The sequence below is a fragment of the Panthera leo genome, chromosome E3 (genome assembly GCF_018350215.1).
Source record: "Panthera leo isolate Ple1 chromosome E3, P.leo_Ple1_pat1.1, whole genome shotgun sequence".
Lineage (NCBI taxonomy): Eukaryota > Metazoa > Chordata > Mammalia > Carnivora > Felidae > Panthera > Panthera leo.
In genome coordinates, this window is record NC_056694.1 from 4,936,142 (window position 1) to 4,960,477 (window position 24,336).

The 24,336-nt window shown below is 47.0% G+C and overlaps 2 protein-coding genes across 4 annotated transcripts in view; both read left to right on the top strand.

Moving 5' to 3' along the window:
• Window positions 1-16,351, top strand: part of LOC122210078 (small integral membrane protein 10-like protein 2A) — a 149,658-nt gene extending 133,307 nt beyond the window's left edge. The window contains exon 3 of the mRNA XM_042922532.1: window positions 16,282-16,351. Within this exon, the coding sequence (XP_042778466.1) occupies window positions 16,282-16,288 (7 nt within the window). The 3' untranslated portion in view covers window positions 16,289-16,351. The remainder of the gene's footprint in view (window positions 1-16,281) is intronic.
• CYTH3 (cytohesin 3) overlaps window positions 1-24,336 on the top strand; it is a 100,019-nt gene that overhangs the window by 56,578 nt on the left and 19,105 nt on the right. The window contains exons 1-4 of one of the 3 annotated variants that reach the window (XM_042922516.1): window positions 9,310-9,978; window positions 16,282-16,364; window positions 18,787-18,851; window positions 19,482-19,548. In XM_042922516.1, coding sequence (XP_042778450.1) covers window position 9,978; window positions 16,282-16,364; window positions 18,787-18,851; window positions 19,482-19,548 — 216 coding nt within the window. In that variant the 5' untranslated portion in view covers window positions 9,310-9,977. Of the gene's footprint in view, window positions 1-9,309; window positions 9,979-15,863; window positions 15,986-16,281; window positions 16,365-18,786; window positions 18,852-19,481; window positions 19,549-24,336 lie in introns of those variants that run through there. The other 2 variants (XM_042922514.1, XM_042922515.1) reach the window with 2 other exon arrangements.

Sequence of the window (24,336 nt, forward strand, 5' to 3'; positions counted from 1 at the left end):
AACCCTTTATCTGATATGTCGTTTGCAACTATCTTCTCTCATTCCATCAGTTGCCTTTTACTTTTGCTGATTGTTTCCTTTGCTGTGCAGAAGCTTTTTATCTTGATGAGGTCCCAATAGTTCATTTTTACTTTTGTTTCCCTTGCCTCTGGACGCGTGTTGAGTGAGAAATTGCTGCAGGCAAGATCAAAGAGGTTTTTGCCTGCTTTCTCCTTGAGGATTCTGATGGCTCCCTGTCTTACATTTAGGTCTTTCATCCATTTTGAGTTTGTTTTTGTGTCTGGTGTAAGAAAGTGGCCCAGGTTCATTCTTCTGCATGTCGCTGTCCAGTTTTCCCAGCACCACTTGCTGAAGAGACTGTCTTTATTCCATTGGATATTCTTTCCTGCTTTGTCAAACATTAGTTGGCCATACATTTGTGGGTCCATTTCTGGGTTCTCTATTCTGAGAGATCAATTCCATTGATCTGAGTGTCTGTTCTTGGGCCAGTACCATACTGTCTTGATGATTACAGCTTTGTAGAATAGCTTGAAGTCTGGGATTGTGATGCCTCCTGCTTTGGTTTTCTTTTTCAAGATTCCTTTGGCTATTCGGGGTCTTTTCTGGTTCCATACAAATTTTGGGATTGTTTGTTCTAGCTCTGTGAGGAATGCTGGTGTTACTTTGATAGGGATTGCATTGAAATGTAGATTGCTTTGGGCAGTATTGACATTTTAACAATATTTGTTCTTCCTGTCCAGGAGCATGGAATAGTTTTCCCTTTTTTTTTTTTTTTTTTTTTTTGTCTTCAGTTTCTTTCATGAGCTTTCTATAATTTTCAGCATATAGATTTTTCACCTCTTTGGTTAGATTTATTCCTAGATATTTTACGGCTTTGGGTGCAATAAATGGGATCAATTCCTTGATTTCTCTTTCTGTTGCTTCATTGTTGATGAGCAGGGATACAACTGATTTCTGTGCATTGATTTTATATCCTGCAACTTTGCTGAATTCATGGATCAGTTCTAGCAGTTTTTTGGTGGAATCTTTTGGGTTTTCCATATAGAGTATCATGTCATCTGCGAAGAGTGAAAGTTTGACCTCCTTCTGGCTGATTTGGATGCCTTTTATTTCTTTGTGTTGTCTGATTGCTGAGGCTAAGTACTAATGTTGGATGGCGGTGGTGAGAGTGGACTTCCCTGTCTTGTTCCTGACCTTAGGGTGAAAGCTCTCAGTATTCCCCCATTGAGGATGATATTAGTGTTGGGTCTTCCATATATGGCTTTTATGATCTCAAGGTATGATCTTCTATCCGTAAAAAAGGTGTATCTTTTAAGATCTTTAAATGCTTGGTGGTTTGATTTAAAGTTCAATATTTATTTAGAAATGTCAAGTAATATTCAGGAAGAGAATTGAATTTTGATTAGCTTTTGGACATAGTAATATATATTACCCTATTCATAGGCAAGGAAACTGAGGCACAGAGAGGTTAGGTAAGTTGCCGATGGTGACACAGCTAGTAAGAGGCAGAGACAAGCTTTGAGACACAGGTTGTCTGGCTGCAAATTCAGGCTCCTAATTTCTCAATCACGTTGCCTCTGTACTTAATGTATTGCATTCGGGATCCGAGTTGAGGACTTAACATGTCTGTAGCCACCTTTTAGCAGTGGTTCTCAAATTCCAGTGTTAAACAGAATCATTTGGGATGCTTGTTAAAATTCAAAGCCCTAGGGGTGCCTGGGTGGCTCAGTCGGTTAAGTGTCTGACTTTGGCTCAGGTCATGATTTCGTAGTTCGGGAGTTTGAGCACCTCATCGGACTCTGTGCTGACAGCACAGGGCCTGCTTCAGATCCTCTCCTCCCCTCCACCTTGCCCCTCCCCAACTTGCGTGCACGTGTGTGCACACACACTCTCTCTCAAAAATAAACGTGAAAAAAAATTCAGAGCCCTAGGCTTCATACCCAGAGGTTCTGATTTGATAGGCATGTGATAGGAACCCTGTTTCAGACAAGTACCTCCAAGTGATGTTGATGGAGAGGGTGGCAGACCACGTGTGTAAGACATTGCTCTAGGAAATGAGCTGGAGTCCATGACTCAACCACAACCCCTCAGATAAGGATTCCAGAGAGCTGGCCGAGTGGCTCTTCTGTGTAGTTTTGCTGGATGGAGTCAGGGAATAGTCCTTTACCACTGTCTGTAAGCTGCATGCTGCTGCAGAAGCTCTCCCGTGGTTCCTTGGTGGTCACCAAACAGTGACAATCGTGGGTTGACACGTTGGTCATCAGAGAGGGTTTATATATGAAGGCAGAGGCGGATCTGGGGAGGAGGACGGTACCATGCGAGTGTAAAAACAAAACAGTTAGCTTAAAAACTTCCCATGACTGCTCTAATGCTGACTCTGTTGCTGATTTTATCTGTTATCTTTGTATTTTGCAAAAATTCTTCCCTTTCTCATCGGGTGAAAGATGTGTGTGCCTAAGGTGGGAGGGGATTTGGGGGCAGAGTAACAGCCACAGCACGTAAGGAGGAAGGGGCAGTGTGTGTACCTCAGGCCAGATTGTCCTCAGGTCGCCCTGGGTGGACCAGCATTGGCTCTGTGAGGGTGTGGCAGGTTCTTAGAAGGCCATTTTAGTGCCTTTTGCAGGACATTCTTCCTTCTCTTTATTGAGGATGACAGGAGATCACTTATCCGTAAGTAGACTTTCAGGGCAGGTAAATACAGCGCTCACATGTTAGATGTGCATAGAAGTCAAGCTGTTGCGCGTATCTGTGCGTGCACACACTTGTGTAACTACCACCCCGATCAAAATCCGCACGAGGCACCCTTCTCCTTCGGCTCCCTCCCCTGCTTCCCAGATGAACCGCTCTTCTGATTTCCGTCCCACAGGCTCGTGCCCGTTCTTGGCCTGTTCCGGCCATACCTGCTAAGTGCAGTCCTACCCTCCGCAGCCTTTTGTGCCCGGTGTCTTTCACTCAAGCTTGCGTCGGGTGCTGCATTACTTGCTGTGGCCGAATAACATTCTGTTGTGTGGATGGGCCACCCTGTGGTTATCCGTTCACCTCGCGAGGGGCACCTGTGTTGTTCCTGGGCTTTGGCCGTTGTGACCGATGCTGCTGTGAGTGTGGGCCTTCCGTCAGTGTGGACCCGTGTCCCGGCTTTCTCGGGAAGTCCCCGGGGAGGGACCGTAGGGCTGGGTGCAGACTTCGGACGAGCTGTCGAAGCGGCCTCGTTGCCCTTCTTAAATGACTTTCTTCTCTGCGTTATTTTCCCCTTTGGGTTTAAACTGTTGTTGTTTTCCTAATCTCTGAAGGTGAATGCTTAGCGTATTTTCAACTTAACTTTTTTCTGAAATACGTGTTTTCAGTTACAACTGCTTGTTTACTAGCACACAGGCATTGGTATTTTCATTATTTTCACCTCAGAATTTTCTCATTTACTTTAAATCTTCTTGGACCAGTGTGTTCGTTTTCTTTTTTTAACATCTATTTATTTTTGAGAGAGCATGCGCAAGTGGGGGAGGGGCCGACACACACACACACACACACACACACACACACACACACACACACAGAATCGGAAGCAGGCTCCAGGCTCCGAGCTGTCGGCACAGAACCGGATGCAGGGCTCAAACCCACAAACTATGAGATCATGACCTGAGCTGACGTCGGACGCTCAACCGACTGAGCCTCCCGGGCGGCCCTCAGTGTGCTCTTCAGAATGGTGCTTCTCAGTTTCCAAACACGTTTGTTTTGTTTTGTTTCTAACTTAACTATTTTGTGGTCAGAGAATGTGCTCTTCATGGGACCGATTTTCTTTTCGGTAAGAGGTCCGTGCGGGAAGCCCTAAAGCATGCCGAGGATTTGGAGCATGAAGTGGTAGTGTGTAAGCCAGACAACTGGGCACTTGCCATATAGCCCTGGGCCCTGGCTACGGCCTGGGGCTCTAGAATGCAGTCACCAAAGGAACGCCTTCCTGGTGAGCCCTGGAACCTCTGGGTCCCCGGTACATCCCGGGGACTGATTCAGGAGGCCGCTGCTCCCGCAGCATCCCCCGGCCCCAGGAAGCTGGAGCCTGAGCGGGAGCCCAGAACCCTCGGCGAGAACCCTCCGCGTTCCCGTCCTTGCTGGCCAGCCGGGTGAGGCGGGAGGAGGAGCTCTTGGGAGATCAGTACAGCCTAATTCATCCTTAGCAACCCACGTGTAAGGGTCCGGGAATGGCATTTTGGGCTTGCTCACCTCTGCTTCATAGCGAGTCCCCCGCAGAGGCCGAGCAAGCCAATTTGTTGCGTTTATCACACCAGTCCTCTGAGATTGATTGACTTTTTTTAAGTGGACCAGTTTGCAGTCACTCAGCGTGAATGTGCATCATACAGCTGTCGAGTGTGGGGATCTAAGTGAATCTCAGTTTCCATCAGTTGTAAGATGCGGCATTATTTTGTGTGCCACTAAAGAGAAAAGAGCTGCTCATTAAACCAGACTTCATGATTTCTTCTTACTTAGAATTTTTCATTTATACCGATTGTGTTTTTAAATTTTGTTTGTTTGTTTGTTTATTTATTTATTTATTTTGAGAGCAAGAGAGTATGAGTGAGCAGGGGAGGGGCAGAGACAGAGGGAGAGAGAAGAATCGCCAGCAGGCTCCATACTGTTAGCACGGAGCCCGACCTGGGGCTCGATCCCACAAACCTTGAGATCATGACCTGAGCCGAAATCAAGAGTCATATGCTTAACTGACTGTGCCACCAGGCGCTCCTGAACTTACTTAAACATTGATTTTTATAACTTTTTTTCTGTTGTGCATACATGTAAAAAGTAAAATATGAGCAAAATAAGTTGGTCAGGGTATTCCCAAAACTTCTTCACAGGGTCCCACTCTTCAGAATCACTCTAGGGAGAGAGTATTTGTGTTTTTCTACACAGCCTGTCCTCTGTGCCACCAAAGGCATGGGTCACACAGCATTTCTCCGAAGGGTACTGCTTTATCACCTTTGGAAGTTTTCAAAAGCTAAGTTTTTATGCTGTGCATTGGTGATTCTACCATAAGGTATCAGTGAAAAGTTTGAAGCAATAACCAAGCAATAACCCTTCATCAGATGGTTCTTAAATTGTGTGTCTGTGACAGAAACATCAAGTTCAGTCATGCCTCTAGCAATAATAAGCATATTCACAGATAAGGCGGTGACCTGTATATGTCACAGTTAATTTCAAAGACGTTAAAATGTGGGGAAAAAATGTGCGTCTTAAAATTGTTGAAGTACATTACTTCCATTAGTGCAAGCTTGTGAATTACGTTAGTTGAATCTGTATCTTTGCTTTTTTTACTTTTGGGAAAAGTGCCATTTTTATATATATGTCAATTTTTGCTTTATATATTCTGAGCCTGTGTTGTTAGTGGCATACAAATTCAGTCTTGTTAGTTGTGTAATTAATTGAACAATATGTCATTGTGTAGTGACTTTGATTTCCTGTGTTACTTTAGTAGTAGCAACTTACCTTTGGTTTCTCTGGCACGGCATTGTCCCCTTTCACCTTAAGTCATTAGGCATTCTTCTATTTTGTGGGTGCCTCTTGTAGAGAACATTTAGTAGGATTATTTTATTTTATTGAGAGCATGAGCAGGGGAGAAGGGCAGAGGGAGGGAGAGAGAAAGTCTTAAACAGGCTGCATGCTCAGTGCAGAACCCAATGCTGGGCTTGATCCCATGACTGTGAGATCATGACCTGAGCTGAAATTAAGAGTTGGGTGCCCAACCGACTGAGCTACCTAGGTGCCCCTAGTTGGATTTTCTTTTTTTAAGTCCAGGTTTTTAAACTTGGTCCTTTTTCCATTTATGTTCATTGTAAACCTATCAGTTATTTGTTGCTGCATAATGTAACAAAATATCCCTAAGTAAATATCTTTAAGTGACAATGGTTTATTTTGTGCCACCATTCTGTAAGTTTGCCGACACGTCTCTAGTCTGGGCCCACACACATGGCGGCATTTCAGCTGGCAGGTCAGTGGGGCTGAGCTCCTCTCAGATGGCCTCACTCCGTGGCAGGGGCCTCGTTGAGGCCTCAGTGGAGCTGGGTACACCTGCTGGGATGCCTGGGACTCTCCCCGTGTGCCACTTTTCACAGATTGCATTCTCGAGGGTGCTGACCTCGGCTTCTCCAGCACAGTGGTCTCAGGGTTCCAAGATAACAGAGGTACCCGACCTCCTGGGACCTGGGCTCTGGGCCCTACACAGCGTTACCTCTTGGTCAGAGGAAGTCCCCCGGTCAGGCCTGATTTGTCCAGGAGGAACTGCCACGTATCATTGCTTTGTTCTTCATTCTACCACAGTAATCCCGAATCTATTTGGATTTCTTTTCTACTCCCATGTTTTATGTTGTGTATTTCTTTCTTTTTATTTTATTTTAATTCCAGTATAGTTAACATACAATGTTATATTAAGTTCTCATATACAATATAGTAATTCAAGTGTTTTGTATTTCTAATGGATTTTATGTGCTTCTCTGGTCTTTTTTGGGTTTTTCTCTTTTTCTCCTGTTGGAGTTTTTCTTCCCCTGTCCCAATTTGGGCGTATTAACTCTATTCCGATCCCTTTCTTGCTTGGCCTAGAAATGTTAAAGTGCATTTTTAACTTGCCACATCTAAAGTCGATCATGTGTACCCTCATTCTTAGAATGCTGAGAACTTTAGAGCGAATTCTTTTCCCTTTTACGTGCTATTGTTGTGAAGTGTTTTGCTTCTGTCTTGTATTTGCTGAGACATTATGGAGTCCATTTTTCTTTAGGTTTTCTCTGTAGGTTTCCCTCTTGCATTGCCCTTCTCCTGTCTTGAGTCTTTTTTTTTTTTTTTTTTTTTTTTTTTTTACATTTATTTATTTTTGAGAAACAGAGTGAGACAGAGTGTGAGTGGGGGAGAGGCAGAGAGAGAAGGAGACACAGAATCCGAAGCAGGCTCCAGGCTCTGAGCAAGCGGTCAGTACAGAGGCAGAGCTTGATGTGGGGCTCAAACCCACGAACCGCGAGTTCATGACCTGAGCCGAAGTCAGACGCTCAACTGACTGTGAGCCACCCAGGCGCCCCTGTCTTGGGTCTTTTGATTGAGGCCCGTTCTTTGACAACTTCCCTTCTTGATGGTGCACTGGTGCAAACTCCTTGAGTTTTTGTCTGTCTTAAAGTGGTATTTCACCAAATCCAAAGAAGGCTGGGCAGGGAATGGGTGTCGTGGGGCAAACGGAGGTGAGCGTGATGGAGGGCGAAGGGAGGTGACCGGGACAGGAGGGTCTGCACAGGTTTGAGCGGTGGACCCAGAGCACTCCCTGTGCAGAAGCTTGGGCTGCTTCGAGCTTCTCGCTTTCTTCCCACAGGGTGAGTTCTCTACGGCCCTGGCAGGAGGGCCACCGCTGCCCCCGACCCGACCAGCGCCCAGCATGGCTAACGCGTGCCCCACCCTGTTAGCCATGTGAACCCTGCTGTATCAGCTCGCTGAGAGCAGTTCTTCGTGGTGATGAGACACTGGAGCTTACCTAAGAGCTCACAGCCTTCGTTTTTTTCTTTGTGTAATCTCCTCACCTCGGTGGTAGCAAGGAACTTGTACTAATTTAACCTGTTCCTTTAGTGTTACAGTGCAGGTATTTGTCTATGTGGGCTAAACCACAACCTGTACAGATTTCCCATTTAATGAATCAGCAGGACCAGATGCCAAGCCCATGCTTTGCCCGTGCTGTACGTGCCCCGTGGAATTGGTCTACCTCTGAGCTGACCAAAACGCTAAAAAACAACAAAGAAACCCAACCCTAACAAAAATGTTGGTGTGGATTAGTAATCAAGGTAAAATTTAAGGGTGAGTGACATTACTTTTGATTAGGACTAGGTAGCCAAAAACATGCACTTGTGAGTTAGCTGCATGTGATTATTTGAACCCTCCCTGTTATCACAGTTTTGTGCACTGGATAATTTGTTAGCTATCTCACATTTGACATATTGTGACTAAAATGTAGTGACAGTTTCTGGGCACAATTTGTATTTGGGGAACATTATTTTCCCCTGGAAGAAGTTAGAGAGCCACTGATTAACTTAATTGAAGATGTGTGTGTGTGTGTGTGTGTGTGTGTGTGTGTGTGTGTGTGTGTGTGTGTAAAGTTGGTAAGGGAGTCAATAGACATAATTTATAAGTTGCATCTAAGTAGATTGGGATCTGTTAGATAACCAGATTGTTAGTATAATTTGAAAATTAGAAAATAATTCTGAGATACCATTTGCTTATATTTTATTTTTTAACCTTTTTTTTTGGATGTTTATTTTTGAGAGAAAGAAACAGTGTGAGTGGGGGAGGGGCAGAGAGAGAAGGAGACACAGAATCCAAAGCAGGTGCAGGCTCCGAGCTGTTAGCACAGAGCCTGATGTGGGGCTCGAACTCAGGAACCGTGAGATCATGACCTGAGCTGAAGTCAGACGCTTAACTGACTGAGCCACGCAGGCACCCCGATTCTAAAGTTCTTGATACAGTACTGCATACTCTCTTTTGGTGGGTTATTTTAGTAGTATTGATTGATTGATTGAGGGAGTGAGTGTGTGTGTGGGGTGCACTTGAGTGGGGGGTAGGGCAGGGAGAGTGGGGGAAACCATCTCCAGCAGGGTTCACACCCAGCTCCAGGCCTGACCTGGGGCTCGATCCCACGAATGTGAGATTGTGAACTGAGCCAGAATCAAGAATCAGATGCTTAACCGACTGAGCCACCCAAGTGCCCCAATAGTTTAAAAAAATTTTTTTTTGAAATGTTTATTTACTTTTGAGAGAAAGAGTTGGAGGACAGGCAGAGGTGGGGAGAGAGAGAGAGAGAGAGAGAGACAGAATCTGAAGCAGGCTCCAGGCTCTGTGCTCTCAGCACAGAGTCCTGATGTGGGGCTTGAACTCACAAACCGCAAGATCATGACCTGAGCCGAAGTTGGATGCTCAACTCACTGAGCCCCCCAGTAGTTTTTAAATAGTTGTGGTTTTAAGATATTCTGTGCCTTCATCCCTCTGCCATCAAATGATATTAAACCCCTTTACATCTAAGATGAGAGCCTTCAATCTCTGTACATTGATTTCTTCTCTCCCAGGCTTTGTGCTGTTTTACGTTTTTGTATGTTATTAACCTGACCCATTTTGTTATTTTCGCTTTAAGCAGTCACAGTAAATCTCTTAAAGAGACTCCCATCTCAAGGGAACAGTGTTTACACACATAGTCACTGTTTTACGGTACTCTGTATTCTTTTGTGGAGATACAGATTTTCATCTGGGATTGTTTTTTTCCCCCTGCCTGAAGGACTTTGACATTTCTTACAGCACAGACCGCATCGTGATGAATTCTTTCAAGTTTCTATGTTTGGAAATGTCTGTCTCTCCTTCTTTTTTGAAAGACACTTTGTACGAAGGGTATAGAGTTGTGTCTGGCGTTTTTAGTAGCCATTTTGGGCAGGAGGCAAGTGTAGCCCTTCTTATCCACCGTGGCTGGAGGCAGAGACCTCGCTTACACTCTGGAATTGGATCCATACATGAGTCCTGCCCGCAGCACACAGACCTCACCCCCCGTGAGCTGCCGTGCTTCTGCCGATCTCCATCCGTGTAGGTTCGAGCCTGAGAAAGGACCGAACCGAGGCTGCGTCCCCCGAATCTGCTCTTCGTGCTCCCTGGAAAATGTCACCGGCAGCACTTGGCCACCGAAACGGGGAATTCCTTGCCTTCTTTCCACAGTGCTTTTCCCTCATGAAAACACTTCCATCTGCTGAAACCGCACCTGCTGCTTTGTGGCTGACGTAGACCCATTCTCCTGTGGAGCTTGAGGTGATCATAGAATAAGGAGTGCCTCCAGCCTCCGCCGTCATTCTGCAGGTGAAGAACTGAGTCCCGGCTGTCGAAGGGCTTTACTCAAGCCTGTCTTCGGAAAATCGGGATTCCATTTGGAAGCTGGTGATAGGAGCATTCAGTCGAAGTGATCTCGCTGACTTTTACCAGTAATTTCCAGTGAGTTTGCTTTTGTATTTTTTTAAAAAAGGCTTTTTTTTTTTTTTAAGTTTATTTTGAAAGGGGGGGAGAGAGAATCCCAAGTGGACTCTGCACGGTCAGCACAGAGCCCAATGCAGGGCTCGAACTCACGAACCATGAGGTGATGATCGGAGTGAAACCAAGAGTCAGATGCTTAACCTACTGAGCCACCTGGTGTCCCCCAAATTTGCTTTTTTTAATGTTTGTTTATTTTTGAGAGAAGCAGAGTGTGGGGAGGGGAGGGGCAGAGAGAAAGGGAGACACAGAATCCAAAGCAGGCCCCAGGCTCCGAACTGTCAGCACAGAGCCCGACGCAGGGCTCGAACTCACGAGCCATGAGATCGTGACCTGAGCCAAAGTCGGACACTCAACAGACTGAGCCACCCGGGCGCCCCTAAATTTGCTTTTTTTAAACACAGGTTTTATTGCGTCTGGAAAGAACAATTTTTGCCATATGTCCTTTTATGTGTGCAGGGAGTGTGTGTAACCATGTATTACTTTTCCAATTAAGTACCAGCTTTCTTAGGAGAGAAAAAAAAAAAAAGAAAAACCAACTGCGGGACTTTTCTCTGTCATCTTACCTGATAGTGTCAACGTGACAGTGTGTAGGTGATGTCAGGCCGTGGATCCAAACTGTGGAGTGCCTTCCCTGGCTGTGTTGGCTGCGGGAAGAGGGCTTGCCTTCTCTGAATGCGCTTCTCCCATTCTTAGTATGGTGTGTGCACGTGTGAGGGCAGCTGCATGTCAGATTATGGGACTGCAGAGGTGTTCCGGACGCAGAGAGATGCTGAGAAAACTTCCCCTAAACAGCTGGCGCCACAGCTAAATGTTGGTTTTCTCTGTACATTCCGGATGTCGAGGGAAATAATAGGGGCAGTGAGATATATGAATGACAGAACCTGGGCAGAGATCGGTCTAGGGTATTTCATCACCTATTTCTGTTCCTTTTATTGATTCTTTTTAATGCACCGGGGAGCATCTCCTTGTTTCCTGTTCATACTCCAGCCGGATACCCCAATGGATACTTCCATAAGAGATGGTCCTGGCTGTCGAATTCCGGAGACTTTTCTTTTTTACTCTCTATTATCACAGATTTCATACCTTAGAATATGAAATGGATAATGGATACCCATATGAAATAGGTTTAACAATCGTGATCATTTTGCTCAATTCTTTTTTTTTTTTGGCAGAAGTATTTCAAAGGCAAGCACAGACATCATAGCATTACAGCCCCTAAATGGGACCGTGTGAAGCTCTAAAGAATGAGAACATTATTCTCCACTTTATCCCATCTTATCAATTGTTTCTTTCTCTCAGACCGGCAAATTCTGGTCGGAACTACTGGTAAAGTAAGCGGTCGGTACTTTATTTAACTCCTTGAAGACTTAAAGGGACATGAAAAGATGGGCTCCAGGGAAGGATTGTTAAAGATGTGATGAGAAGCTTTGGGTCCAGCGTCAGGTCATTCTGTTTGTATTTGTTACCAAGCTGTCACTCGGCTGTCAGCCTGCCCTGTTCGTCCTCTGGGTCGGAGGGAGGGGCTGGAGGTGGACTCTTCTCAAACGAAACTGTCAGGGCGCCTGGGCAGCTCGGTTAAGTGCCTGACTTCTTGATTTCAGCTCGGGTCATGATCTCACGGTTTGTGGGTTTGAGCCGCCCATCCAGCTCAGTGCTGACAGTGTGGAGCCTGCTTAGGATTCTCTCTCTCTTTTTCTCCCTCTGCCCCTCTCCTTCCCTCACTTTCTCTCTCAAAATAAACATAAAAAAAAAAAAAAAGTCTGTTGATGATTAAATGAGCGCTGTAACCCTTTCAGAGTCTTGTTTTTTTAAAAAACATTTTACTTTTTTTTTTTTTTTTTTGGAGAGAGCACCAGAGTACGATGGAGGTCAGGGGGAGAGACAGAGTGTGAGTCAGAGAGAATCTCCACACTCTGCGTGGTGCCCGACATGGGGCTTGATCCCACAACCCTGGGATGATGACCCGAGCCAAAATCGAGAGTCATACGCTCAACCACCTGAGCCACCCACACACCCTCAGATTCTCGTTTTCCTCTCTGTCCAGTGGAAAACTCAGCAGAAGAAAACTGAAAATAAGAAATCTGTTTGTGTTACTTGGGTGATCTGGCCAGTGTTTTTCCTTCTTTGCCTTTGACTGTTTTAATTATTAAGCAGCCTTGAATTTTCTGAGCTGAAGTACGCTTGGTGTAGTCCTATATAAAAAAGGCCTTTCTCTGCTTCATCTAAATTCCCAGAGTCGTCGTAACTAATTTGTGGAAATAGTGGGGACACTCAAGGGCCAAGAGTTCTGCCTAGCTTTTAAAAAAATGTTTTCGTTAAAGGTTCAAAAATTAGATTTTCATTTGATACCAAGAAGAATATCTTTTGGCAAAAGAACATTACTGTGGAGCATGACACCTGCTTTCAAGGTATCCCGTGTGTCCCTGTCTTTCCTCCTAAGAAGAATCTGAATTCCGTCTCCATCATTTCTCTGCGTATATACTCGTACACGTAAACCACGGGCGTAATTTTTTTGTTTTTGTTTTTGAAATTTGCAGAAAGCATTCATGTTCATATCATTTTCCTGAGATGATCTGTTTGTGCCTGTTTTTAATTTATTATTATTTTTTTTACTGTGGTTGAGATTCTCTGACCTGCATACACAGTGTATGTACCCAGCCAGACCCCGGATGGGCATTTAGGCCGGTTTTCCTTCTCTTTTTCTTGTACAAAGTGTGTTTCTTTGACCTCACGATACGTACCTGCAGTTGCAGTGTCTGAGAATTTATCTAGGACGCATACCTAGGAGTGCAGTTGTGGCCCATCGCTGGGGGCACATCTTTGATACGAACCCACAGCACTAGATGGTTTTCCGAAGTGGCCATGCAGGCTTCTTTTGCTTTCTTGGCTTCTCTCCTTTTCTTTCCCTCTCTCCCTCTTCCCTCCTCCGCCACGCTGCCCTGTTGGGTGGGTCTGACATGCACGCACGTTTTCCGGGTGTTCTGTTTATCAGTTACGCGGTTCTGCAGGCCGGCAGCGGGGGGGAGGAGAGCATCACCCTGCCTCCCCACAGCACCTCTTGCCCCGCAAAGGTATAACCGCTCTTTTCGTCTTTCTTGGTATCTGTTTTGCGTGTCAGAGGGTTACCTCCAGTTGGAGAGCACAGGGCTGAAGGTTATTGAAATGCCCAAGTGTGTCAGGAGGCCTTGTTGACTGACCTCTCCGTGGGGTGCCGTAGGTGTGCTGGTTGCTGGGTGGACACATACCTAGGAGTCCCCCGACGTCAGTATCTTTCCATCTAAAGCCGGTCGATGCCGTAGAGAAGACTCTTCCCTCTAGTGTGGGCTGGTGCAGGTGGGTAAAGGGTGGCTGCCAGTAGACCGGGAGCCCCACGGGGAGAAGACTTGGTGGGGCAGGGGGTGGCAGCGCCACTGGCATCCCTTGTCTTTGGTGTGGTGCCCTCGTGTGCGTGGTGCCCTGGGTCCCTCGTCCACCTCTGTCTGAGACGACAGCTCCGTGGAGCTGGAGGACATCAAGGGATCCCATGGCTTTCACACAGCCGCATCCAGTGTTCCTGATGAGCTCACTCTTCTCAGCCCGCCCCAGACTTACTTGCTGCAGCCCGTTCCCAAGCCCTTGGGGACCTGGCGTCAGTCAGGTGACGCCTTGCTCTCCCTCCCTGTTGGCTGAAGGTTCTTCTTCCTCACGTTTGTTAAGCCAGTCTCTGTTGGTCTGGTCTGTCTCCTGGCTTTGAAAACGTGGTCTTTTCCCCATTGTCTTTGTCCTCCTGGGTTGTTGAGTTTTAAGAAATTGCCTCACTTTAGTTTCAGTGAGGTTTACTACCGTGTTAGTAGAGGTCCCGCCCTGAGATTTGAATTTGCATTTCCCCAACAGTGAAGAAAAGAGTTGACATCTTTTCACACAGCCATTGGTCTGTTCCTTTTCAGTTTTGTGCCTGTTAAAGTCTTTTGCCCATTTTCTCAGCATTGGTTTAAAATTTATCCCCTTCTTTGTACAAGTACTGTATTCTGGATACCAACTCTTTGACAGTCTGTGGCCTGGCTCTTTATGGTATGGAATTTGGGGGAACAAAGCTCCTTAATTTTAATGGTGAATTTATTAATATCTGTGTTTGCATAATTTATGTTTTTCCCTGTCTTGTTTAAGAAATCCTTTCCTACTCTTAGGGTGCCTGGGTGGCTCAGTGGCTAAGCGTCTGACTTCTGCTCAGGGTTTGAGGGTTTGAGCCCCGCGTCAGGCTCTGTACTCACAGCTCAGAGCCTGGAGCCTGTTTTGGATTCTGTGTCTCCGTCCCTTTTTGCCCCTCCCACTGGTGCTCTGTCTCTGCCTCTCTCTCTCTGAAAAATAAACATTAAAAAAAAATTACAAAAAAAATCTTCCGGGGCATCTGGGTGACTCATTCGGTTAAGCGGTCGACTTCAGCTCAGGTCATGATCTCACAGTTTGTGGGTTTGAGCCCCGCATCAGGCTCTCTGCTGACAGCTCAGGGCCTGGAGCCTGCTTCAGGTTCTGTGTGTCTGTTTCTCTCTCTCTGCTCCTCCCCCGCTCATTCTCTCTGTCTCTCAAAAAAATAAATAAACGTTAAAAACAAAATAAAAAAAAAATCCTTTCCTACTCTGAAACTGTAAATATGCTCTCCCCTGTTGTAAAAACTTGGTGTTGCCTTTCACAGTTAAGCCTTTTTTCTACTTGCAGAGCTGGTTGAGGATCTGTATGATGATAAATAGGGATTCAGCTTCATTTTGTATACGGGGTAACTGATGGATCACATATAGCACCTGTCACTTATCAATGCGTCTGCCCTGTCTTTTGAAGCCGCAGTGTTAGGTTTCTGTCTGTCTGGGGGCACTTTTTTTTTTTTTTAAGTTTATTTATTTATTTCGAGAGAGAGCACACACAAGAGCGCAGAGGAGGGGGAGAGAGAGGGAGGGAGGGAGGGAGGGAGAGAAAGAGAGAGAGAGAGAGAGAGAGAGAGAGAATGAATATCTCAGGCAGGCTCCTTGAAGTCAGCCCAGAGCCCTGACTCTGGGCTTGAACTCACAGACTGTGAGATCATGACCTGAGCACAAGTCAAGAGTGGACGCTTAACAAACTGAGCCACCAGGTGCCCCTGTCTGGGGGTACTTTTCTGGCTACAGTCTTCGGGTGCATTGGTCAGCATGTCTGCCTCTGCACCATGACTGTATTCTCTTAATCTGTTTGTAGAAGCTCTACACGCTCTCTTGCTATTTAATCAGATTCTTAACCTTTTGTTTCTTTAAACAAATTAATGAAATAGGAATTAAATGCACAGTAGAGGAGTATTAAAAATCAAAAGCTCGGGGCGCCTGGGTGGCGCAGTCGGTTAAGCGTCCGACTTCAGCCAGGTCACGATCTCGCGGTCCGTGAGTTCGAGCCCCGCGTCAGGCTCTGGGCTGATGGCTCGGAGCCTGGAGCCTGTTTCCGATTCTGTGTCTCCCTCTCTCTCTGCCCCTCCCCCGTTCATGCTCTGTCTCTCTCTGTCCCAAAAATAAATAAAAAACGTTGAAAAAAAAAATTTTTTTTTAAATAAAAAAAAAAAAATCAAAAGCTCTTTGAAAAGCTTAATGAGACACCAGTTGCCACACAATTAAAGAAAAGAGACGTAGCAGGAATGGGGGAGGTTAATCATTAAGAAGAAGATATTATGAACAACTCTCTGCCAATAATAATAATTTAAAAACTTCAATTACCCATGTACTGGCCGCCCTCCACCCACTTCTCTCTGCCGTTCTGGAATGTATTTCCTGCCACCCAGCCTTCTCAGAAGGAACCGTTATCAGGAACTTGGTGTCTGTCATTCCTGTGTGTGCCTGTTCTGCCGGACATACACGGCATGTCTGCAGGACGTTTATGAAGCACGTGCTCGATTTTCAGCCTCTACAAACAGGCCCGTGTACGCTCTGCAGCTTGCTTTCTCAGCACCGTCTTCTGAAGCGCACCTGTGTTGGTAGGCTGAGTTCAGCCATTTTTTATTGTTGCATAGGATTCTTCTTTCTAAATATACCACCGTTTATTCATTATCAGTGGATATTTGGGTGGGTTTTCTGTTACAGGCAATGCTGCTATGAGTATCTTACATGGGGTGTATATGGTGGGGTTCTCTTGGGGATAGATGCCCACCTACCTGCTTACAGGCCCTGCTGGCTTGTTCACATGCCCGTCTTCACCCGGACGAGGTATTGTCAACTTGTGCTCCAGAGTGGTGGTAGTTTCATTGTTTAATTTGATTTTTTTGTCTTCCAGTGCCTGAAGACCTCTCACTGGAAGAGAGAGAAGAACTTTTAGACATTCGTCGAAGAAAAAAGGAACTTATTGATGACATTGAGGTAAAAAAAAAAAGAAAGAAAGAAAAAAAAAGGCCACAACCCAAAATTCCCCTTAGTTTTTGCTTTTAGGTAAAATGATCACGTAGCTTCATGAAAGTGTAAAACCTGGGTATGTTGCGTGTCTGTATCCTAATATGTGAAGAGACAGGGAAAGAGTTACCCAAGTCAGTCAGGCAGAGGTGGTGATTTCTGGGCCGCGTGGACTCGGGGGTGCAAATGCAGACACCACGGAACTGGAGTCAGCAGCAAGCGACACGTGACTCCAGAGTCATGAAAGGGCACTTCTGAACAGTGGCAGCAGTCGACAGATTCACCGCTCTTTCAGATTGAATAAGCCCCTATTTCGTTTGCCAACATCCCCGGCATCTAGAACATTCTGTCACATTTTTGGCATGCAGACGCCCTTTGACTGAATGAGTCAATGTGCCGCCACTGAGCTGGTGGCAGCAGGGCGACAAGACGCGGGCAGACGCCATACTTGCCACGTGTGTGTGCTCGGAGCACAGGGAGAGCGGGCCCCGCAGGAGGAGCAGAGGGGCCAGACCGTAGCCTCAGCCTCAGAGCGTCTGGGGCCGCGGCAGAAGTGATCCGGGAGGCCAGAGCTGCTTCCACTTGGGGCTTCCTCGAGGAAGTTACTCAGACACAGGGCCCTTCTCGGAGAAGCTTCTTGATCTTGGTGACGCCAAAATAAATGTGGCCTCACAGGCCACTTGCTGCAAGAGCAAGCGTGTCCCCAAAGCAGCTCCTTCCTAGGAGCCCATGTTTGAAGTCTGAACTTCCTTGGTGAAGAAAAGAATGGTATTCCAAATAAAAATTTCTCTGTATTTGGAAGATAATCTGTGGAACTGTATCTTGCGAGGTTACCCTTCCTTCTTGTAAAAACCACCGTATCCCAGAATGGGTGCTTTGGTTGAGGAATAAGAATGTATCTTAAGGTTCATGGTCCTATTTGGACATGAATAATGATAGTGCCTGTGGAACCTTATGTAGCTCTAATGACCTAATTAAAAAAAAAATGTTTTTATAAGTTTATTTATTTATTAATTAAAAAAAATTTTTTTTTCAACGTTTTTTATTTATTTTTGGGACAGAGAGAGACAGAGCATGAACGGGGGAGGGGCAGAGAGAGAGGGAGACACAGAATCGGAAACAGGCTCCAGGCTCCGAGCCATCAGCCCAGAGCCTGACGCGGGGCTCGAACTCACGGACCGCGAGATCGTGACCTGGCTGAAGTCGGACGCATAACCGACTGCGCCACCCAGGCGCCCCTATAAGTTTATTTTTAAGAGACAGAGCGAGTGGGGGAGGGGCAGAGAGAGAGAGAGGGAAAAAGGGAATCCCAAGCAGGCTCCGTGCTGTTAGTGTGAATCCTGATGTGGGGCTCACACTCACAAACTGTGAGATCACGAGATCGTGACCTGAGCCAAAATCAAGAGTCGGACACTTAACCGGCTGAACCACCTGGGCACCCCTAATGACCTCATTTTTGAGTTGAGAACATCGAGGCCCAGAGAGGTTAAGAGGGCTGCCAACAGCCTCTCAGCCAGTAAGTGGCAGAGCCACATGGAGGGACAGGGGAGCCTGTCCCCTCTGCTGTTCTTGACGTATCCAAGTGCCACAGGTGATTTCTGCTGTCACCTCCTGGGCTCTGTCCATGGTGCTCTGTGTCGGGCAGAGTGGTGGACATCACCCTGCGACTGGCGGTTAGGGGCCTGATACTGGTCTCTGCACGTCTAAGCTGCACCTTCTCCCTCCTCTTCGCAAGAGCTGAGGCAGCCCCGGGGCCGGGGGAGGAGTTGAAGAGCTGCAGGGAGTGAGCTGAGGACTCACCACTTCCCTTTGCTCTTGTGTCTTGCCACACCTGTGACGTCCTCCCCAGTGTCGCTTCTGGATTTTGTACACAGATACTCTAGAATCTGCCTGGGTGACCCCTCCCTGCTTGTCCTTGATGAGCGGATGGATGATAGTGTGTTTTCTCCAGAGCTGGGGCTGCACCCGCCCAGAGGCTCTCTCTCCGCATGGATAGAAAGTACTGATGTTTGGGGCGCCTGGGTGGCTCAGTCGGTTGAGCGCCGACTTCGGCTCAGGTCACGATCTCGCGGTCCGTGAGTTCGAGCCCCGCATCGGGCCCCTGTGCTGACAGCTCAGAGCCCAGAGCCTGTTTCAGATTCTGTGTCTCCCTCTCTCTGACCCTCCCCCATTCATGCTCTGTCTCTCTCTGTCTCATAAATGAATAAAAAAAAACGTTAAAAAAAAATTTTTTTTTTAATAAAAAAAAAAAAAGAAAGTACTGATGTTTCCAGACCTGTGATGTCTGGATGGGGCCTCGGGGCAGCTTGTGTCCGAAGGCTAAGATTTCTCTGAGTCTAGGAGGGGAAGGTAAAGACCCCCGCCCTCCAATTTCTTTCTTCTGTTTTTGCAGAGGCTGAAATACGAAATTGCTGAAGTTATGACGGAGATTGACAATCTAACTTCAGTGGAAGAAAGGTAAACAGTTGGTGTCACACTGCCCAGTAGCCAACCTCTTTTCTTGGTTTCCAGCTGTGGTGACCACCGCAGGGACAGGGCCACAGATACAGCAGGGGCAGAGATTACAGCCTCCATGGCTGGGCCACAGCCTCCAGGGTGGGGCCACAGCAGGGGCTGTAAAGTTGGGATCCTGAAGTGGGGCAGCCCTTGTGAGGTGGTTGATTGCTCTGCTCTCTTCCCCTCACCCCTTCCTTCTTTCCGCGGAGGAGTTGGGGTCCTTCTCTCCTCTCCCTTCCCGGGGAAGCACAGGCCCTTCCACATTAACCTCCAAAGAAGCAGCCTTTCTGTACAGAAGGGAACTATGCTTTCCTTAAGTTGCTGTTTCTTACTCGTTATTAGCTTTTTCTGAAGAAGTAATCAAATGTAGAAAAGAGCCCGGCAGCCTTGTGTGCTGCTTCTGCGATGGGGGGGGGGGAGGGGGGGAGGGGACGGGGAGATAGGGAGGTGGGGGGTGGGTGGAGTGGGCAGATGGAGGGCTGGGGGTGTCTGGGTGGTTTTCTGCAGCGGAAGTACCAGAGGAGATTGTGTTCCCTTTTGCACTTGGTGTAAACGTCAGCTGATGATTTCTCAACTGTCTCAAATGTGTAGCAAAACTACCCAGAGGAACAAGCAGATAGCTATGGGGAGGAAGAAATTCAACATGGATCCCAAAAAGGTAAGCAGACATTCTAGTTTTCTGGCCTGCAAGAGATTGAGCGATTTATCCATTTTAATGGTTCTCTCCTTCTGGACAAAGGTGGTCATACCCTCATAAAAATACTGAGTGATGTTAAATTTTTATCACGAAGGGGCTGCTAGTGAGTTGGGGGGAAGCAAAAGTGCCCATTGACCTGGTGTCTGGACCCAAAGACCTTTCTTTGCGCGTGAGGCTCAGGGTGAGGACGGGCCTCCTGGGAGTGGCCAGCGTGTGTGGGCCTCACTGGGGCCAGGCTGAGAGGTGGGGGTCTTCCTGCTGACGTACAGCCTGAAGCCCGGGGTGGGGGTGGGGGGTGCTTGGTCAGCCAGTGGGCAGGGCTGCAGCTGGTGTGTTGGGTCTGGAGAGGGGGGTGGGTGTTCAATCGTTCACCTCAGAGGACTTGATTCCTTCCATTCACCTTCGAGACAGAAGATGTCTGCCTGAGACTGAGGAACTCTCCTGGTTTAAGCCACTACCTGGTCTTTCCTCAAGTTGGATTTTCTAGGAAAACGCCTGAAGAAGATGAAACCTTCAACACAAAGCTGCTTGTCTCTGAGGGTGAAATGAAATTGTCAATGGGAATGATTTTGTGAATTTGGTAATGACTTGAGGTTTGGAGTTACAAGCAGTTTTGTTTTTTCCCTTAGGAGTTAGTTGGGTTTACAGAGTTGACTTAATCAGATTTGGTAAGCAGTGGAAACATCTTGAGAGATACATCACTTGTTCTAAGTTATAGCACATGATAGCATGGCAATATGTTCATGGATGAATTCAGGTCCTCTGCACAAAGGACATACAAATACACTTATTATTATTTTTTTTAAGTTTGTTTATTTTGAGAAAGCAAGAATCCCAAGCAGCCTCTGCACTGTCAGCGTGGAGCCTGATGAGGAGCTCGAACTCAGGAACCGTGAGATCATGACCTGAGCTGAAATCAGGAGTTGGACCCTTAACTGACAGGCCACCCAGGCGCCCGCAAATACGCTTGTTTATTTAATTTATTTATTTAATGTTTATTTATTTTTGAGACAGAGACAGAGCACGAGTCGGGGAGGGTAGAGAAGGGGGGGTGGGTAGACACAGAATCCGAAGGAGCCTCCAGGCTCCAAGCTGTCAGCACAGAGCCTGACGCGGGGCTCGAACTCACGGACTGCGAGACCATGACCTGAGCTGAAGTCCGACGCTTGACCGACTGAGCCACCCAGGCGCCCCAAATATGCTTATTTTTTTAGTGGTGCTGCCACTCTGCAGGAGTTCTGTCAGGTTCTTGCCTGTGTCCTTGTTCTACGTGTACCGGGAATCAGAGTTACAGTAATAAGGGCAGACGTAGATTGAACTTGCCACGTGTCAGGAACTGTCTAGCACAGCACTGAATTAGTATACTTAACCTTATGGGGTAGGTTCCATTTTTAATTCCTGTTTCACAGTTGGGGAAAGTGAGGCACAGAGCCACTGAGACTTGCCTAGTGTCTTGAGCAAGGAATCCACTTGAGACTCGGGCCCATAACCACTGCACTTAGCTCCTGCAGGACTCTGGGGTTGGTTTGTAGGTAGCCCTGAGCCCAGCTGGGAGGTCCCAGAGCCCTGGTCAGCCGTGTGGATCTGTCCACGTCCACGGAGGGGTGCTCACCTGCTTTGCTTTGGCTGTGGCGAGTTGCTCTACAGGCTTCATTTTGTGTACATACCTCTCCACCTGAAGGATTTTTAAAATATTCATCATGGGTTCTGTCCAACAACTTATTATGTTGCTCAGTAAAGGCAGATGGCAAATTTAGTCTATATGTGGTCTTTTGCGGGGAAAAATTATCAAAGTTCCCTGGTTTGGTAGCTGATTATGGCACTTTCCTGAGTCCACTGAGTCGGCTTGGGCCGCCATAACAAAATACTGTAGACTGGTGGCTTACGCGATAGACATTTTCACAGTCTGGATGTTGGAAATCGGATCAGGATGCCAGCACGGCCAGGTTCTGGTGAGAGCTCTTCTCCTGACTTCAGACGGCCGCCTCCTCACTGTGTCCTCACATGGTGGAGAAAAAGCAGGAGAGAGCTCCCTGGTGTCTCTTCTTACAAGGGCACCAGTTCCATCAGGTCAGAGCCTTGCTCAGATGACGTCGTCTAACTCTAATTGCCTCCCAGAGGCCCCACTTCCTGACACCATCACTGGGGGGGGGGGTTAAAGCTTCAAGATTGGAATTTTTGGGAGACACAAACATTCGGTAAGAGGAGAAGTTGATTCAGTCAAGGAAGCTGGAGACATTCGCCAGCCTCTGTCTTTTATTCGCAGTTTCCTAGAGATGCCTTTAAAAATATAACGTATAAATCTATAACAAGCACGAGTTCACCCAGTGGACTAGAAGTTGAGGGAACCCAGAAAGACAAAAGATGAACAGTAGTCCAAAGTATACTCAGGAAAAATTGCTCTGGGAAAGGAGAGCCGTGTCGGGTTCGGCTCCCTTGGGCGGCAGGGGTGGGTCCTGGGACCATAGAGGGGACGTCCAGACTGTTTGCCCAGGCTGCATTTGCGCCAGGCGGTGACGTGCGCCCCCAGGTGGGAGAGCAGGCGTCTCTTCTCGTCTGGCCTCACCGAGGAGGAGAAACCCCGACTCCCAGAGACCAGTTTCTGAGCACCCCCCTGGGCCCGTCACCCACTCCGGAAACCAATGGCGTTCGGTTTGGCCACCGGAGAACCTTCGGTACAAAGGTGAACGCGTAACCAGGAATCACCAAATGTACAAGCTGCTTGACCTCGTGAGAGAGACGTGAAACTCCAGGAACAGAACCAACATGGAAATGTTCAAAGTAGGGCAGTTTTGTGTATCATACATCGCATCAGAGATGATAGCATGTTGCTTGTCCTCAGTGCAAAAACGGAGTTGTGGAAAAGATCTCCGCCATCTCCGCAAAGCCTGACATGGGCTCAAACCCCCGAACCATGAGATCGTGACCTGAGCCAAAGTCGGACACTCAGCTGACTGTTGAGTGAAGAATGACACCCTTAGAAACCTGTGGCACGGAGCAGGGACGGGGCCATGGGCAGGCTGGGCCGTGGCGCTACGTGGTTCTCTCCGGAGCTCTGGGCAGGTCCGCAAGATTGGGGAGCATGTCGGGCAGCCCCGCTTTCATCGAGCAGAAGTCCCAGGAGGAGAGAACAGAAGCCAGAGTGGAATATGTATTTCAAAGAAATACTGGAATATTTCTGAACTAGATTAAGATAAAACCCTCAAATTTAAAGGGCTCACTGTAGGCCAAGCAGGATAAAGGTTTAAAAAACTTGTACATAGAAATGTCAAGTAAAATGCCAGGAAACTTGTGGATAAAGAGAAAATCACTGGCTTTCCAGGGACGAAAGACCAGATTAAGAAGAAAGGAATCACAACAGCAACACTGGATAAAAGACAGCAGGGAGGAGACGGGACTTAAAACCTAGAATTCCGTGTATCAAGACTGTTGCCCATGAGGAGACCAGTGAGGACACTTCAGATACGCAAGGACTCGTGAAAGTAACCGCAAAGACCTTCTGGGAGCAGTGCACCTGGAAAAAAACACGAATCCAAGAGCAGCTGCAGGACCAAGCGGGACAGACGCAGAGAAGCCAGCAAACGTTCAGTTAAGTCTAAGTGAGAGATTGGTGAAGGAGTATTTTCATACTAAAGGCCTAGATTATCTCCATACGGTTCACCCTTAACAGCACGGGTTTGAGTGCAAGGGTCCAGTTAACACCTGGATTTTTGTTTTCAATACGTACAGTTCAGCACTGTGAATGTATTTTCTCCCCATGAATTTCTCAGTGACATTTTCTTTTTTCCAGCTAACTATGCTAAGACTGTTATTATGGTATCGTAACCTTGTGATACTATTGTAGGAATATAGTACATAATGTATATAAGGTATAAAATGGGTTAATTGACTGCTTATGTTATCGGTAAGGTTTCTGGTCAACAGTAGGCTTTTAGTAGTTGGGTTTTCGGGGAGTCCAAAGTTACGGTCCTCCTGGTTCGTTCAGTCAGTTGAGTATCCGACTTCAGCTCAGGTCATGATCTCACGGTTCATGGGTTTGAGCCCCGTGTTGGGCTTTGCACGGACAGTGTGGAACCTACTTCGGGTTCTCTGTCTCCCTCTCTCTCTGCCCCTCCCCATGCACATTTTTTCTCTCTCTCAAAAAATAAGCAGTACAATTTTTTTTTTAATTTAAAAGTTACTTGCAGGGGCGCCTGGGCAGCTCAGTTAAGCATCCACCTTCGGTTCAGGTCATGATCTCACGGCTCGTGAGTTTGAGCTGTGCATCAGGCTCTGTGCTGACAGCTCAGAGCCTGGAGCCTGCTTCCGTTTCTGTGTCTTCCTCTCTCTCTCTGCCCTTCCCCAGCTCACACTCTGTCTCTCTCTCTCAAAAATAAATGTTTAAAAAAATCTTTTTAATTTTTTTAAATGTTTATTTAATTTTTTGAGAGAGAGGGAGAGAGACAGATCATGAGCAGGGGAAGGGCAGAGAGAGAGAGAGCGAGAGAGAGAGAGACACACACACAGAATCAGAAGCAGGCTCCAGGCTCCGAGCTGTCAGCACAGAGCCCGACACAGGGCTCGAACCCATGAACTGTGAGATCATGACCTGAGCCGAAGTCAGCAGCTTAACTGACTGAGCCACCCAGGTGCCCCTAAAACTCTTTTTTAAAAAAGATTTATGCAGACTTTTGACTCTGTGGAGTGTTGGAGCCCCTAACCCCTGCATTGTTTGAGGGTCAACTGTATATATGTAGCAAGGGAGAAGGG